We start from the raw sequence: 17,716 nt of genomic DNA on the forward strand, positions 1-17,716 counted from the left end.
TAGGTGCTCGGTAGAAGTTGCAGAGGCGTGGGGTGTGTTGCAAGGGCTACGAATGGCGAAGGACTACGGAGCCATGAGGATTATTATTGAGTGTGATTCAAAGGCCATGGTCGACAGTCTCTGCGCAAGCGAAGGATGGAAAAACCAAAGCCACAACATTGGAAGACTATGCATGCGTGAGGCCTCGGGCATGGTGGAAGTGAGATACGAACATGTCTACAGAGAGCAGAATCGGGTTGCTGATAAACTTGCGGCTATGGACGGGGCGCGCGGAGCTGGTTTACACCTTTTTGAGTCGCCTCCGCCCGAGGTCATAGAGCTAGTCGCTCTCGATAAGGTCGGCGCTTCTTCTACTCGCAGAATTCATCGGGCTTCTAGCGCCCAAAGGGTGTTTTGATCTGTCTGTTTGGGTATCCCCCTCCGTTTTTGATATAAAAAAAAAGATTAAAATTGTAATTCACTGCATTCACCTGTTGTATAAACATCAACACACAATCAATTAGCGCACACACACACACACACACACACACACACACACACATATATATATATATATATATATATATATATATATGAAGACTTATAAAGGGAATTTGGGAAATTTGTTTACAAAATGACCAATTTGTCATTTAATAATTTGAAAACTCGAAATAAATTGTCAATGTTAACAAACTTTATAAGTAATGGATTGAAACCGTCATTTTTAACAAATTATAGGGAAAATTTGTACAGAGCAATAATTAATGAGTTCAGTCTACAATTCATGTATAATTAATGGACTAAAATCATTTTTTTTCTTTAAAAAAATATAATACATGTATTAAGGCTCTTCCTTTTTATCATATATACACACACACACAGATATATATATATATATATATATATATATATATATATATATATATATATATATATATATATATATATATATATATAGAGAGAGAGAGAGAGAGAGAGAGAGAGAGAGGAAAGTTCAGGTGCGGCGTCACCAATAGTTCAACAAATATACACCATCAACGTTAGGAAAATGTACTACAAAAACACACACAAATTGGATACGTATCACCAAACACACACCATTAAGTGTGAGTAAAAATACCATACAATGTTCGGAAATACACCATTGGGGTGTGGTGAGTATGGTGTATTTTTTGTGTATGTTGTGTAAATTTTGTATTTTTGTTGTATTTCATTGTGGTGTGTTTCCCTTACATTGTTGGTGTATTCTGAAATTCTATCGCACGGGAAGACCCCGCGGCATTTGAAATTTCTTCTATATATATATATATATATATATATATATATATATATATATATATATATATATTACTGACTCTGTTTTTACCAATCATATCTCAGTTAAAATTAATCGTTGTATTTCTATAAATACCACATCATATTCCTCTCGTACCATATCAGATGTTACATGTCCACTACTGCTCCAGTAAATATCCTAGTACCTTACGTACAACACATCACTTTATTATTATTTTTATTCTGTTATAATTTAAAATATTTAAACTTGTTATTTAAATTTATTTTATTAATATTAATATTTGAATTTATAATTATAAAGTTAAAATTATTAATGATAAAAAGTAAATCAATAATAAGTAATGTGTAAGAATGTAGAGATGTAAAATATACACAAAAAGTAAAAATAGAGAGAAAAATTGAAGAGAAAATATGAAAGGAGATGGTAAGACCTACTAAGACAATAACATTTTATACATTTTTTCAAAAAAAAAAAAAAACATTTTATACCTAGCAAATGACACCTAGTTCTCCCAGGTCATATCCCCCTTGTCACTGAAACATATTTGAGATATTTATAGACAAATAAATAATATATCTTTTTTCTTTTTTGAGGCAAAATAAATCATATATCTTGATCGATGTATAATTAAATTCAAAAATATCAATTCAATAATATCCAACTAATTTTTTGAAGGTCAATCTTGCAATTGTATTAATGAATCAAAGCCGAAATAGCGTCAGGTGGGATAGCATCCCAGTACATAGCTTGATCCTGAGTAAATGCTAACGTAGCTAAAGTATGCGCATGTAAATTAACCTGCCTAGAGATGTAATCCAAAGTAATACGATTAAACAACGACATAAACGTTCTGCACTGGTCAACTGTGACCCCAACGTACGAATGGATCGGCGTGTGATGGTGCCTGATAATCGTAGCCAATTCCATGCAATCCGTGAGTAAACTTACTGATGTGTTGTCCCGTTCAAGTAGCCAGGACAAAGCCTCCTTGTATGCCTGGGCCTCCGCCATAAGTGGTGAAAAACAAATCGGTAACTTGCCATTCCTTGCTGCCACAAACGAGCCATCTGACGCTATAACTATCATGCCGTAAGTAGCCTCGCCCGTGTCGTGCCGGAAACCTGCGTCCACATAACATCGCAGACCACTCTCCCCTGGACCGTTCAAGTGGTCCGTTGCCGGTGCCGGTTCGGTTCGGCAAACATGGGCAGCGCTGTACGCCTGTTGCGCTACGGTGGCTGCTCTGACCAATTGGATAGGCCGCATCATTGATCCCTTCCAGACAGCTGAATTCCGGGTTCTCCAAATATAATATAATACTGCTATCATTAACCGGGTCTGCTCCTCCGTCAATGCCGCCATAGCCCCTTTTATCCATGTTGTAAACGAGTCTGCAACAATATTAATAACAGGCAATTGTGTTATATTCCAAACAAGTTTAGAATATTCACAGAGCACTAAAGCATGCAACACATCTTCATGATCTAAACCACACATAGGGCAAGTTGGGTCGACCTCCACCCGTTTTAATATCAAGTTAAGGGTTGTTGGCAAAGTGTCACCAATGGCTCTCCACAAGAAAGTTTTCCATTTAGGGGGGACTTTTATTTTCCACATTGCAACCCACTTATCAAAACTCGCTGGATTATTCTCATACTCACCCACAATATGCCTATAGGCATTCTTTACTGTATATGTCCCCTTTGGGTCACCCATCCAATACCATGAGTCCTCATACTCAGGACTAACAGGGATCATATTTATTCGCTCCACATCCTCAGGAATAAATAAATCAGACAAAATATGCGGATCCCAGGTATGAGTCTGTGAATCAATTAGTCCCGCAACTCGTGCCTCTCTCAATTGCTGTGGCATTTCTGTTTGAATCAATGGGCTAGGATTATCTCGTAACCACGGGTGTCCCCATATTAAAGTTGTCTATCCATTCCCAATCCTCCTTCGCACCCCTGAGACTACCATTGCATGGGCTGCCATTATACTTCTCCAACAGTAACTTGGGCAATTACCAATAGTTGCATCTGTAAAACTGGTTGTGGGATAATACCTTGCCTTATAGATTTTAGCCACGAGTGTTTCTGGGTCTGTTAAAAATCGCCATGCTTGTTTACCCAGCATTGCTAGATTAAAAGCCCTCAGTACTTTAAAACCCATACCACCATACTTTTTTGGTATGCACAACCTGTCCCATGCCTTCCAATGTATTCCCCGTTCTCTTCCACTGCCCCACCAGTACCTGTTCATAGTTCGCTCAATTGACTGACAAACTGTCTCAGGTAACAAAAAAACACTCATCGAAAAGGCAGGCATAGATTGCGCTACACTTTTCAATAATACTTCCTTACCAGCCTGAGAGAGTAACTTTTTACTCCACGAACCAATTCGTTGCCTGATTTTTTCCTCCACATACGAAAAAACAGCTCTCTTATTCCTCCCTACAAAAGATGGTAGGCCCAAATATTTCCCAAAATTGGGTTCTTGCACCACCCCCAGACAATTCGCTACCTGTGCCCTGTCAGCCTCCTAGGTATTTCTGCTAAAACATATATTAGATTTATTATAATTCACCACCTGGCCTGACAATTTCTCATACCTTGCTAGGCACTGCCTTATAACTCCTGCCTCCTGGATATTTGCTTTAAAAAATAGGAGACTATCATCTGCAAAAAATAAGTGTGATACAGGCGGCGCCCCCCTTGCAACTCTGCACCCATGTATTGAGCCTGCCAACTGTTCATACTGTAATATCATCGAGAGAGCTTCTGCACAAATTATAAATAAATACGGAGAGAGTGGGTCTCCCTGCCTGAGTCCCCTGGTTGGTTTTACGTGCCCCCTGCCATACCATTAACCATTACAGTATAATTAACAGTCGTTACACACATCATAATGAGCTTTATCCACTTCTCACTAAAACCCATAACAGTGAGCATCCTTTCCAGAAAGTTCCACTCCATTCTATCATAAGCCTTCGACATATCTAACTTCAATGCACTCCATCCCACTATACCACATTGCTTTCTATTCAGATAATGGCCCACCTCTGCTGCCACCAGGATGTTGTCAGTGATTAGCCTTCCCGGGATAAAAGCACTCTGGGATTCCGATATTAATCCTCCCATTAGTGTTTTCATCCTATTTGCTATCATTTTAGCCATAACTCTGTAAATGACATTACTCAATGCGATCGGCCTTAAATCTGCAACTGTCTCAGGCATCTCCTTTTTCGGTATCAATACAATGTTAGTATCATTCAATCCCTCAGGGAATACACAGGAATTCAAAGTATTCATTATAAAGCCAGATACATCACCTCCCACTGTCTCCCAAAACTGCTGGTAGAAACCCGGGTTTAAACCATCCGGACCCGGAGCCTTATCCGGATACATTGAAAATAGAGCCTCTTTAACCTCATTAGTTTCAAAGGGGCGGTCTAGCATCATATTTTGCTCCAACGTTACTCGTGGGGTTAGGACCCCAAAAAGTGGATCATCACAGCTCAATCCATTAGAGGCAAAAATATTTTCATAGTAACTCTGTATAGCAGCATGCATATCATCCCCCTCCACCCAGTTACCAGCATCATATTTAATAGTAGAAATAAAATTCTTTTTCCTACGTGCAGAGGCATACCTGTGATAAAATTTTGTATTCGCGTCAGCCCCGCGTAGCCAGTGCTGCTTGGCCCGCTGCCTCCAAAACACATCCTCCTGGGCCTCTACCCGTTTCATGGTACTCTCAATCTGCTGGTACTCAGCTAGCGCTGCCAAATCACGTCTATTTCGTATGGCATCTTGCCTCCGCTGCAGGTGGTTAATTCATTTTCCGAATTTATTAAACTGATCTCCACCCCACTGCATCAACTTTTCTCCACACAACTGCTGGCAATGCAGCAATCCCTCTGTTCTCCCCTCTTGCCAAGCCGTTTCTACTACTTCTTTGCACCCTTCATCTAACAACCAAGCCATTTCAAATCTGAACTTCCGCGGCCCCCTTCTCCTTGGCATGCAAAACGCATTAATACTTAGGAAAAGGATCGAATGATCCGAGGCCCGGGTTCGAATATTCTCCAGCCATGCATTCTCATTGAGCAGACCCCAATCATTCGTTATTAAAGCCTTGTCTAATCTTTCCTCTATCAAATTCGGCGTCCCCTTTCCCTTCTGCCACGTATACTGATGGCCCCTCATTGGCATTTGCATCAAACCACAGTCATCCACAGCATCTCCGAAACCCCGTAACAGACTATTAGGATACGGATTTCCCCCATTCTTCTCATGCTGGTATAGTAGATTATTAAAATCCCCTATCACCACCCAGGACAATAAGGATCTAGTCTTGAGAGTACCAAGTAAACCCCATGTCTCCTCCCGCCTGCCACGTTCGGGGATACCATAAATGCATGTCATGCGCCATAATTTATTAAACAAGCTTACCTCCACATCAATATGGCTCTGCGAGTAGCTTAATAGTCTCACCGTATTATTCTTCCTCCATAAAAGCGTCATTCCTCCACTCAGACCATCGTTATCAACATAAAACAAACCTTCATAACCAAGCGTAACCCGGATCCGTTCTGCATGTATCCGTGGTACCTTGGTCTCCATCAAGAACACAAAGTCAGGCTTCTTACTGGCCGCAAGGCCCACAATCTGTCGAACTGTGCGTGGATTGCCCAAGCCACGACAGTTCCAGCTCAAAGTACTCATGATGATGGGCGGGGCTGGACACCAGCTCCCGCCATGGACAAGTTTTTTGAATAAAGTAATTTAATAGCCAACTAATTTAAATATGAATAAAGTAATTAAAATAAATACCCCCTAGTAGACTGCGGTTGCCTGTAGCTGTACTTGGTCAGTTCATCTTCTTCCCGATGCAAGCCCCAGTTCGGAGTCTCAGCCTCGCGTTCTTACTGAGCCGTCCATGGTCTAAAGAACCCAGCTTTCGATCATTCTCATCTTCTTCTTCATCAAATTACTCAAACCAGTCTCGCGGTGGCCTCCCTCGCTTCTACTCCGAAATCCTCCCTTCTTCCGAGGTATCTCCATTTTGCTCAATTTCCCTCTTTTTTATCCTCTCCCAAGTCCCAATATACTATTCATTCGTTGAATTTCTTCTTTATGGCTCAAACCCAGTTCGCATTTTACTGTTTTCGTTTATTTGTTTTTATTAAATCGTGTTTGCATTTCATTTATTGCTCAGTGTATGTCTGCTCCCAGTGCATAAAGAACGAACCCACTGATTTGTGGCCTTGTGGGTCTCGCTTTTATTAAAATGTATATACTTTTTCTTAGTAGAGATGAATTATTTTTAGCAAAGCTAATGCCTTTTTGAAGCACGTGTGAAGAAGACTGCTGCCCTTCTGCTTGCTTTGAGTTTTTGAATGCTGGTTCTGATTATATGATGTAGAACTTGAAGAGGTTTAATTGTTCACATACATAGACGTGCAGAGGATTGTATATGGCTTATACTGGCTCCGATTTGATGAATCTATCTTCTTAAAACAATGTTTTGGTTTCATGACTTTCTGAAAGATTTTCAATTTCCTCATATTCAAATTTAATTGAGTTTAGGACCTTTTGGTATTGTGTTGACATGCAGGGTAGTGTTGTGCGAGTCAAAGGCGATGAGTTTTGGCACATGACTAGAGTTCTAAGATTGAAAGTTAATGATAGGTAATCTGGAGTTACATTTACCTTGGATGTTTCATATAGTATGGTGTCGGCTTTACCTTAAATGTCTTGGTGGAAGTAGAAATATGTTCTCCAACAGCTTAAAGACAGGATGAAGTGTTGAATAGCGCTTAGTTTACTTGTCCTATAGTAATTAATGAATCTCAGTTCATGGTTTTCAATTTTGAAGGGTAGAGCTATTCAATGGAAAAGGAAGCTTAGTTGAAGGATGCATACAAGAAATCGATCAATCTGGATTGAACTTTGTGGCGATAGAGAACCCAAAGTCGGTATCTCCCTTGGACACACAGTGGCATGTCTTTGCTGCTTTTGGTGAGTGTTTTAGAGCATTCTCGTGCTTCTTGCTTGCATAACGTAACATAACGCCCTCTTAAGTTTCTTTGTTCTAGGAACTCTAAAGGGAGGCCGGGCTGATTGGCTTGTGGAGAAATGCACTGTATGTATATATTCGTCATGCGTCTCTTCAAGTACTACCATATCTGTTGAGCATATAACCATTAATGTGCAATCCAACTATCAGCTTAGGCTTTTAGTTGAGATGGAGCACATGCTTCAATTTGGTATCAGAGTCAGACCAAAGGTCATGGTCCACGGCATATAACCATTAATGTGCAATCCAACTATCAGCTTAGGCTTTTAGTTGAGATGGCTTCAATTTGCCATTCAGTATTTACTTACTGCCTTTATTGTTTCTTCGTCTCAGGAAATGGGAGCCAATAGCATTACTCCTCTGTTGACAGAACGCTCTCCTTCGATTTCAGAAAACCGAGTAGAGAGATTACTTCGTGTCAGTCTTGCAGCCGCTAAACAATGTGAGCATTTTGGTGTAATTTAAAACGTTTCTTTGTTATACGACTAGTGCTATATCAACAGTTACTTCTTTTAATAGGTCAACGGCTGCATGAAATGAGTCTGAACCCTCCTATGAAAGTTAGCGAACTAATACCTCATGTAAGTTAAATTGTCTTGCGTTCTACCTTTCAAGTTCATTTAAATAAATGAATAGAAAAATCGTATCTTTTATGAATAGCTCTGGCCTTTAAACTTCTTTTCTCCCTTTCCAGTTTCCATCATATACAAAACTGATTCTGTCTCTTTTTGTTTTGGCCGTGGGCTTGGCACCATGCAACCGTAGGTCACAAAGTCAACATTATCGTTTATTGCTTTAGCCGAGGCTATGCCAGTTTTTAGTGCTTTGAGTTCCCGAAGAAAAGAATCGAGTGGATTATTGATAATAGGACCGGAAGGAGGTCAGTATTATGGAGTACTTGTTAGCTTAGTACACTCCACCCCACCCCTTTTTTCGTCTGTTTCTGTTTCCTTAAACTTTATGCAAACATGGCAAGTGTCAATCGTTTCATTGAATCGAAAAGAGGACTGTTAAAATGTTTGGCAATAACTGTAGTTTCAAGAAATCGAAGGAAGCTATAGATACTGTTTCTTTTTCCATCTCCATACTTAAACATTTGAAACCTAGATTATGACTTGAAACTCTGACTTAGATTTTGGTGATCGTGATCCTGCTGCAGACTTCACCGAGATGGAGAAGAACATGATAGTGGATGCGGGAGCAAGTGCAGTTGGTCTCGGGCCACATCGCCTACGAGTTGAAACCGCGACAGTCGCACTTTTGGCAACTTTGATGTTGTGGTCTGACCATCAGAGGCTAGCCAACAGCTAACAGAACTTGCAAGCAATCAACTATCCTTAGCTTTAGCAATTACTTATTCTGGTACAAGAGATTCCTCTGGTGCATAACTTTTGGTCGCTTGTTTTCCTCAACTTTTATGTTTTGTTGGTGGTTTTCTTGTGAATTCTGAGTTCAAAATCTTTTTATTTTTGATTACTATTGAATCTGTTACAACTTACAATGTAGTATCGGTCCATACATACTTTCTCATCCTATTAAAGCACAAGGAGCCAATGCCCTCTATTGAGGTTCAAACCTGTGATCCTCCATTTAGGAGAGCCATACTTATGTCGTTTGACCACAAAGTCTCTGAATTCAGAATCTACACAATTGAAGATTTAAATATCTTCAAATGCAAAAGTTGATATCAACTAGATAAAACGTTCCAAATTCGACTCCCACTGAAAGTCACTTATTAACCTAGGTTAATTTACTTTATGGTGATCCTTTGTCAGCTAGAATAACAAGATGAGATTTATCAAGTACACATCCTTGGTCAGCTAGAGTCACAAAAATGATCTAACTGTTTAGAAATTTTACAATATTATATGACACACCGAATGATATCATTTGACCTGCCAACAAAATCTTAAAGTGATATATTTTAATGTCTAAAAGATTACAGTATAGTAATAAAATCCTCCAAAGAAATGGCCCAAGTTGCTATATGTACTAAAGTTTGTATATAATGAAAACAAATATAAGAGTTTGAGAGAAAAACAAAAAATCCCAAAATTCTTACATTTCAACAAAAAATATATATTTTGCTTAAACTATCTAGATAGAAAAGTGGTAGCAGATTTACTGACTCCCTGTAATCAAGGCTTTGATTTTGACCCCGTCTTTCAATATTAAATCGCAGCCATACAATTGTTTAAAATATACAACATCCACAGTCCACAGAGTGTGAACTGTATTGACAAATTCAAGACTATATATATACACTCTCTTCTAAGAAGTAAGAACAGTCTGCATTCTGAAACTATACATATATATATATATATATACAACCATTTCCAGAATCAGAAGTTGCAGAAAATCAACACTATACTGCAGTTATGAGAGCTAAAGGGATAAAGAAGCAATCAAGCAAGCTGATAAACTGCATACTGCGAGCACCGGCTATGGTCTTACGCAAAGCACGCGACTTTTACGCGGAAAACCTGACCGGGTGTACCAGCGGAGGCGTGTGCGGTGCTCGCCGTAACTGCCTGTCCAGGGATTTCACCGCGGCGGCGGAAAGGCGGAGGGGCGAGGCGGCGGAGGGCGACGATTTGGCGGTGCTCCTCCGCGCGGCGTTCCCGCAGCTGGACGTGAATCGGAGTTTGATGGTGAGGAAGAAGGGGGGATCGAGGGGAGTTGATCGGAGTTACAGCGATAGGGTTGGGAGAATAGGGAGGATTGATGAGAATGAGCCGTGCGATTTCATGGAGGATGATGAAGCTAGTAGTTATGGGTGCAGCAGAAGCTATTCTTCCCTCATCAAGAATCTTGGTCTCTAATTTCTTCATTTACGGACTAGTTTTTAATTAGTTAATTAGTCATGTTTCTTGATTTAGATAATGTCTAATCTTATAAATATTCATAAACTCTAATCCATTACATTCTAGTCATCATAAACTTTTAATTTATTTAAAATAATTTTTTCTTATTTGTTTAAAAATTATATAGTATTGAAAACAACTTCTTTAATTTTATGCCTGATACATATATTTGTGTGAATGATATGAGTAGCATTTGCCTATTTATTGGAATTTCAATAATTTTTTGATCACCTTTTAATGACATGAAAGTTTGAATATATAGGGATAGATATTATGACTAATAGTCACTTGGTGCAGGGTAGACCAACACAAACGGCACTTAAAACTCAAATAGACTCTCGAACTTTAGCTGAAAAGTCGATGAGACTCTTAAACATTTTAAATGTCCAATTACAACCATGAACAATTTATTTTGATGCAATAAAGCCTAAAAATCGGTTATGCGACTCAGACAAAAAAAGTGAGCGAACTGTCATCAATCGGCTTCTTGTCTGTCGGCCACTTTTTTGACTGAAATTTTGCCATTAGAACCCTAATGACATGTGATAGCATGTCATAACTGATTTTTGGACTCTAGCACACTTTAGGGACTAATTGAATTTCAATTGAAGTTTGATGGCTTATTTAACTATTTTTTCAAATATTTTTATTGTGTTTGTAAATTTCACTGAAATATTCAACTCTAGCACAGTGTCCAAAAAGGATATTTATACAATCCAAAGCTACCAATAAATGACCCTCTTAAATGCATTTAATTCATAACTGCCTCCATTACTTCCTAAATATATATAATTAGTATAATTAGTAAATAATTACTACGTAATATTTATACCTATTTAAACAAAAAAAAATATAGATATTTTTATACGGAGTATTTGTTTCCCGTTTCCATGCAACTTAAAGAGGAAAATAAAAATAAATGACTCGTATTTTTGGTAATTTTCTGGGAGAAAGGTGCCGAACTGCCGATCCTACTTTTTAACTGAAAAGTTCAGTTACGAACACTGATGAAGGGCAATCCTCCGGCGAAGCTCAACGCCGATTCGCCGGTCGACGATGGAGATCCCCTCCGCACTAACAATCCCTTGCCGGGAGGCGTAATCGTCGGCGGTGGGCTGCGAAAGAAGGCTGCCGGGGTCCGGCCATGGCTTCTCCTGGACTCTACTGGGCAAGCGCAGGTGGTGGAGGTCGGAAAACATGCTATCATGCGCCGGACTGGGCTTCCGGCCCGGGATCTTCGTATTCTGGACCCACTTCTGTCTTACCCTTCCACTGTGCTCGGCCGTGAGCGGGCAATCGTCATCAATCTGGAGCATATCAAGGCCATTATTACAGCACAAGAGGTCCTTCTCCTCAATTCTAGAGACCCTTCTGTTGCTCCTTTCGTCGATGAGCTCCAGCACAGAATTCTGCGTCACCACCAAGCTACCAACTCCCAGGTTTCTCTTTATCTATACGAAATGCGTATATATATATTGGCTTAAAATGTTCACAGTTGAAAGAAACTGATAGAAGTAATTTCTTTAAATTTCTGAATTGCTATTATTTCTGTTAGACTGTTACAGCACTGTAATACTTTAGCATGAATTATTAAATTTGCCTTTATAAAATTGTTTTGAATTCTGGATTGACATCTTGTAGGTTTAGGGTGCTCACAAACTGTGACTGTTTGATTCATTGAATTATTGGACTTGAACCCATGACCTTAATCCTTTGCGATTTATGTTGTTTTTCTATGTATATCTCACTTTGTATTTTGGTGTTTAATTTGTTGCTATAAGTATGTGTGTAGTGCATTTTAGTTGTAAGTTTATAAGGATTGGTAATCAACTGGTGATTATGATTAATGAAGGAAGCTGGAGATGGTCAGGATAATGCAGACTGGGAAAATCTGTATGATTCTGAAGAGCCACAATCAAATAGAGCTAGCCCTCAAAACTATTCTGGGGGTTTCCCGCCTAAAAAAGACGAGGAGGGTAAAGCAGATGGGAAACAGCAAGCTGGTGAGAATCGAGATGGACTAAAGCTTCTTCCATTTGAATTTGTTGCACTTGAGGCATGCCTAGAGGCTGCTTGCAGTTGCTTGGATAATGAGGTACCGTAATGCGCTTCTCTTAGTTGAACATTATTTTGTATTCATAATACTTTTTCTCATATTGTTGCTTAGTTTTGTTTTGGTTTTTTAACTCTCTAAAGCACGATGTTTTTGTTATCTTGCCTCTTCTTTTGTTGCTATTTCCCTTTTTCATTATAGGCAAGAACATTGGAGCAGGAAGCTCATCCTGCATTAGATAAATTGACTTCAAAGATTAGTACTCTGAACTTGGAGCGTGTCCGTCAAATTAAAAGCCGCTTGGTTGCAATAACTGGGCGTGTTCAGAAGGTACTATAGTTAGTTTTCTGGATAACTACCTGGACAACATGGTTTTCTTTAGGCTTTCAATAAATATGTTTAATTCAAAAATATTCGTTCTCAGGTAAGAGATGAACTGGAGCATCTACTAGATGATGATGAAGATATGGCTGAGATGTATTTGACTGAAAAACTTATGCAACAACTTGAGGGTTCTTCTGTTTCATCCATAAATGAGCAAGATGGCTTGGATGAAGGAGTTATTCAGGAAGATTTGATTGATAGGTATCTAAGACTATGTCTCTAATGTTGTGATGATATATATGGTTGATTTTCATTTTAGGCCTCACCTTCACTAGTTCACTCACTAAATGTAGACTGCTTTATAGTTTTACAATTGTATTACTCTAGACAATTTACTAGGATCTCCTCTTTGTTTTATAAATTAGAAAGACAAAGTACATCGCTTCTCAAAAACATATATGAACTGAGGTAATGGAGATACTTTCCATCTTTGCATCTTCTGCTTATAATATTGCAAAGGTTATAAGAAACTGGTATATACATAAAATGTGATGACTGTAGTCATGACCATGGCCACATTCATTTTTTCTCACTAACAACCCCGTTCCACATAGCCTTGAACCTTATATCTATCTGGCTATCCACCAAAAGTTTTATTTCTCTTCATTTGTGATGTCAGGATTCCTGCTGAGGTCTCAATGGGAGCAAATACTGGTTCCACCAGCTATGATGCTGATCTTCCTCATATTGATCACCAGCCTGAAAGATTAAATACACTTGGCCGAGGTAGTCAAGGAACACGGACAAGTACAACACATAGTGCTATTAGCAAGCATCTTGATGTGGAGGAGCTTGAAATGCTCTTAGAAGCATACTTTGTTCAGATCGATGGCACATTGAATAAACTCTCCACTGTAAGTAACCTGCACAGATGCTAAAATTACTTAAGGATTTTTGCTGGTACTGACATTATATAATGAAATTTGTTGAAAGCTCCGGGAGTATGTGGATGACACAGAAGATTACATCAACATTATGCTTGACGATAAACAGAACCATCTTCTGCAAATGGGAGTCATGTTGACAGCAGCAACTCTAGTCATAAGTGCATTTGTGGTTGTGGCAGGAGTTTTTGGCATGAATATTGAAATTGAGCTGTTTAATGCTGAAAAAGCTGGGATGCCAGAGTTCTTGTGGACCATTGGTGGTGGTTGCACTGGTAGTATTTTCCTGTATGTGATTGCAATTGCCTGGTGTAAGCACAAACGTTTACTTGAGTAAAAGGAGAGATCAATCCTCAATATGGCGACAACATGTATGTATATGGATCCTAAACTGAAGGATCCCAAGTTGAACTTTGTATTGATGCTTGAAATATATGATTGTGGTATGAAACTATGAACAGCCTTTTGTCATGTTTCCTGTGGGTTCTGTGTTATATAATTTCCCTGTATGCATATCGAAGTTTTGTGAAATGGACCATGAGCAGAGTTTAGTCAAGAATTTCTTGCAGGCTAGGTACCATTTATTTGCAACTTTATAACTCATTGCCATCCTTCCCAGCCTACCAAATTGAAATTCCCTAATTTCACAAAAAAACTGTTCTTGAGAATGCCGAGCTAGTGTTTGGAGCTATGCCTAGTGGGTAGTTAAGTTGTACAAATCTTATCTCTACCCTCTCTAATGTGCAAAAAAACAAAAAAGATTGAACTGCATGATTTTGCATATTCAAAGCCCATACACCTACTTGACAGATAAGAGTGAAGTAGTATTCTTTTCTGAAGTAAACGTGTACAGTGTACTGATTGGGAAATGAGCCCTTGTTAGTTGTTACCAACTTGAAATATTCATTGAGAGGATAAGAAGTTCTCCTCAGACCTCAATCATACTGCTGTAAGAATCTTTTTGTTGGGGTCATATGGTCACCCATGCTGTGCAATATTGCACAGGAACCTTGCTCTAAGGGAAACCCACCTATGCACTCATCCCTGTTTGGCTAATTTCGTTTCTGAAACCTGGATAAAACGATCTGTGGTCCTATAGATCTGTGTCATGAACCTCCTAACTGCCTTCAACTTTATGACGATATGACAGCTGTCTGAATGGGATTGTAAATCCCCACTGGAAATATTCCAGATCTGATCAATTATTTTAGCAACTTTTCTTGTTCTCACTTTCTTTCTAGTACTATTTGGAACTAATCATGTTTATGTTCTTGAATTGAGTTAAGCTACTACCTATGCTATCATATAAAATGGGTTGATAGGATTTTGGAAACCAACTGGATGTTACCTTTCTTTGCTGCTAAGAATTTCCATCTGAGTATTAACGTGAATTACTGTGTTAGACTCTGTTTTCTTACAGGCAATGGGTGACAGAATAGTGAGGAGTGGAAGCCATTTGCTGTTTTTCCTGTAGAGAAGGCTGTTGTCATGAGAAAGGGAGCAGTCCAAGGTGAAAATTCAATGGGTATAGGCAATTGAATTTGTTTTGTTTTGTTTTTTTTTTTAATATGAGAAACAACACTGGAGCTCTGTGCAATGGGAATTGAAGGCTTTGTTTTGATGGTAGTTGGTGGGGCAAAAATGGTCTCCCCCATTCCCTTTTGATACCTATCCACCATGCTTGTGCATAAACATTCAGAGCCTAATCATCTTTCTTGTTAAAGAATAAAGAAATGGTGGAAGAACATATAATTGTGAATGACAGCTTAAATGCAGACAGATGCAAGGGAAGCAAACATACTTGCATAAACTATGCATAAAATGATTTGAATATTGGGATCCTTCCAAACTGGATAAAGAGGCTACCCTATAAAATAAGGATGGCATGTAGCCTTGGGTCAGGAAGAACGGCGGCAGGATCTCTGCACTTAAAAAAGAGTCATCAAGATGCATATGAAATATTCCTACATTAATTTTGGCCTTTTCCCCCTCATTTCTGTGCTTTTCTCTGACTGCCCATCCTTTTGTTACATTTTTCATCTTCATCCTGTCTCATATTTTTTCCACCTATAATCAAGATTTTACATTTTTAATTCATTATAGAGAGCTTGAATTATTGGGATGTAGTCTTGTCTGGTCACTAAAAGACACTGAGGTTTTGTCAATACTATAGCCTCTAGCCAACCCTTTTCAAAGATTTTCTACTACTTCCACTGGATGCTGATTTTTTTTCAAAACTCAGCTTCAAATTTTCAACAAAATCCTACCTAATCATACTTTTTATTTTGCAATGACTGTTTGGATAATATCTTTTCTTAATTCTTACAGGTGTGGTGCATTATTGCTCCTTGTCCTGTTTTGTCTACAAGTTTAGTTAGCACTAAAAACCAATGGAAACAACCTTTGCTTCTTTACTTTTTCTTTATTCTTAGTTGTGTGTATGGAGACTTTACTTCTCATGATTCTTGTTTTTACTCTTTTTTTTAATTGCAGGCTTTAACACTGATTCTTTGGTAGTTTGGAAAAGAGCAATGGCAGTCCATGACAGAACAAAGGCTTGGCATGGTTGCAGACTTGCACCACATATAAATGCTCAAGAAAAAACTCAGAGCTAAAGTGTTTCATTGATAAGCAAAATCGAATTCGGAGAAACAAGAAATGAGTTTCTTTCCTTTCTTGCTGCATTGACAGGAAAACGCAAATAAAAGAAAAGAAAAGAAGGAAAAAGGAAGAGGAACTTTTTTCGGTTTCTTGCTTTCAGATCCAATTCCTATTGCCTTTAGCTTGAACAATTTTCCTCCTTCCCTCTCTGAACATGGATTAAGCAGCACTCCAGTAGACAGTTATGAACAGCAAAAAAGATCTGACTTTTTCCCCCTATCACCCCCACTTCTTCCCTTCATACCACCTGTTATCGAAAGAATGAGAATCTAAGTTAGTAAATCTTAATCGATATTTGGCTGAGAAGTTCGGTTTCTGGTTTACAGATGGGAGGAAAGTCAATGACTCAACTGATTCTGTACCAGCAACTGGTTTTCTGGGAGTAGAGATGGCAGGAAGAAACCATACTGTTCCTGGTATACGGATCTCCCCTGCATGAAAAATTGTTTTCTGATAAGAATATCTGTGTGGATAAATTATTGAATCCAAACCTTATGTAAATGGAAGAAACATGCATATATAGTACCTGCAAGTGAGTTGTGGAGTATCCCTGTGAGAAATCTAATACCACATTCTCCACTGAAGCTTGATTGTTGATTGTGAAATTATTCTGCAGAAAAACAACAGTTTTCAGATTCTTTCAGGGTCAGGGAAAGAAGAAGAATCTGGGCAGGAAGCAAATCAATTAATCAAAACTTACATTACTCAAGTTGAAGATGGGAGAGCTGGCTGTGTCATCAAGAGCTGAAGGCTGTTCCCCGATGCTCCGACGTCGATTTTCCTTCTTCTTCTGCCTCTTCACAGGCAATGCAGGTGCAGAGTTAACAGGAGCAGCATGATAGGAGCAGCCATTGTTGTCATTGCCATAGTCTTCTTCTTCAACAAACTGTGGAGGCCCAGAAGATGCATCAGACACCATAGATAAGTCCTCTTCCTCTTCTTCTTCTTCATATCCATTTTCTTGACTAAACCCCCCTTTCCCTTCAAGAAATCTATTCCCCCCACAAGAATGGTAGGGAGGAGCCATGTATGAGTTCTCCAAGTATAGAGTCCATCCAGACTCACATCCACTGCTACATTCTGAATCACCCAACGTTCCATAATCCATTTTTTAAAGCTCTGGACTATGTGAACCAAGAAAAATGGGAATCTACAGTAATGGGTAGCCTTCTAAACCACACGAGAGCAGAGAATGAAAGGAGGGTGAGAGTACAAAGAGAGCCTCTGATGTGTATGACTTTGGTTTGTGAGTAGCAGAGCTCGATCCCTCTATTTAGTGCTCCACCAAGTGGGTTTTTAGGGGGGGGGGGGGGGGGGTTTGTGGCCGTGTGGGGTTGGATAGGAATTAGGAAAAGACCAAAAGGAAATCAAAGCTCCAATCCTAAACCTGTTTTGTCTTGACATAATATAATCCATTTGTAAGTGAACCAACCACAAAAGTGCCACTTGGGTTTGTAGACTTGTAAAGTCCCCCGTGGCCAATCTCGTCAACCAGACTAGACACATGACACCA

At 39.1% G+C, this 17,716-nt stretch overlaps 3 protein-coding genes across 3 annotated transcripts; 2 read left to right on the plus strand and 1 right to left on the minus strand.

Moving 5' to 3' along the window:
• Nucleotides 1-6,118: 6,118 nt before the first annotated feature.
• LOC109164917 (ribosomal RNA small subunit methyltransferase E) lies at nucleotides 6,119-8,817 on the plus strand. The gene is made up of 8 exons (XM_019313476.1): nucleotides 6,119-6,332; nucleotides 6,896-6,969; nucleotides 7,157-7,299; nucleotides 7,377-7,423; nucleotides 7,691-7,799; nucleotides 7,877-7,938; nucleotides 8,123-8,237; nucleotides 8,517-8,817. The coding sequence occupies exons 1-8, from the start codon at nucleotides 6,168-6,170 to the stop codon at nucleotides 8,666-8,668; spliced, it is 867 nt and encodes a 288-aa protein (XP_019169021.1). The 5' UTR covers nucleotides 6,119-6,167; the 3' UTR covers nucleotides 8,669-8,817.
• A 2,310-nt stretch (nucleotides 8,818-11,127) lies between these two features.
• Nucleotides 11,128-14,017, plus strand: LOC109165714 (magnesium transporter MRS2-3-like). Its single transcript, XM_019314602.1, has 6 exons — nucleotides 11,128-11,660; nucleotides 12,074-12,316; nucleotides 12,476-12,604; nucleotides 12,699-12,859; nucleotides 13,278-13,512; nucleotides 13,592-14,017. The coding sequence occupies exons 1-6, from the start codon at nucleotides 11,229-11,231 to the stop codon at nucleotides 13,877-13,879; spliced, it is 1,488 nt and encodes a 495-aa protein (XP_019170147.1). The 5' UTR covers nucleotides 11,128-11,228; the 3' UTR covers nucleotides 13,880-14,017.
• A 2,111-nt stretch (nucleotides 14,018-16,128) lies between these two features.
• LOC109165715 lies at nucleotides 16,129-17,456 on the minus strand. The gene is made up of 4 exons (XM_019314603.1): nucleotides 16,904-17,456; nucleotides 16,730-16,813; nucleotides 16,555-16,634; nucleotides 16,129-16,450 (listed from the first exon to the last, which is right to left on the minus strand). The coding sequence occupies exons 1-4, from the start codon at nucleotides 17,309-17,311 to the stop codon at nucleotides 16,423-16,425; spliced, it is 600 nt and encodes a 199-aa protein (XP_019170148.1). The 5' UTR covers nucleotides 17,312-17,456; the 3' UTR covers nucleotides 16,129-16,422.
• Between the last annotated feature and the right edge of the window lie 260 nt (nucleotides 17,457-17,716).

Source organism: Ipomoea nil, unplaced genomic scaffold (genome assembly GCF_001879475.1).
Source record: "Ipomoea nil cultivar Tokyo-kokei standard unplaced genomic scaffold, Asagao_1.1 scaffold3069, whole genome shotgun sequence".
Classification (NCBI taxonomy): domain Eukaryota; kingdom Viridiplantae; phylum Streptophyta; class Magnoliopsida; order Solanales; family Convolvulaceae; genus Ipomoea; species Ipomoea nil.

Bases quoted from the DNA above. Each gene is read 5' to 3' on its own strand.
- LOC109165714 (XM_019314602.1), top strand. From the start codon at position 11,229: ATGAAGGGCAATCCTCCGGCGAAGCTCAACGCCGATTCGCCGGTCGAC. The intron at 11,661-12,073 runs GTTTCTCTTTAT...TGATTAATGAAG, and splicing joins ACCAAGCTACCAACTCCCAG to GAAGCTGGAGATGGTCAGGA. The intron at 12,317-12,475 runs GTACCGTAATGC...TTTTCATTATAG, and splicing joins GCAGTTGCTTGGATAATGAG to GCAAGAACATTGGAGCAGGA.
- LOC109164917 (XM_019313476.1), top strand. From the start codon at position 6,168: ATGCAAGCCCCAGTTCGGAGTCTCAGCCTCGCGTTCTTACTGAGCCGT. The intron at 7,424-7,690 runs GTATGTATATAT...TCTTCGTCTCAG, and splicing joins GGCTTGTGGAGAAATGCACT to GAAATGGGAGCCAATAGCAT. The intron at 8,238-8,516 runs GTCAGTATTATG...ATCCTGCTGCAG, and splicing joins GATAATAGGACCGGAAGGAG to ACTTCACCGAGATGGAGAAG.
- LOC109165715 (XM_019314603.1), bottom strand. From the start codon at position 17,311: ATGGATTATGGAACGTTGGGTGATTCAGAATGTAGCAGTGGATGTGAG. The intron at 16,635-16,729 runs GTACTATATATG...TTTTTCATGCAG, and splicing joins ACTCCACAACTCACTTGCAG to GGGAGATCCGTATACCAGGA. The intron at 16,451-16,554 runs GTTGAGTCATTG...TTTCGATAACAG, and splicing joins CAGTTGCTGGTACAGAATCA to GTGGTATGAAGGGAAGAAGT.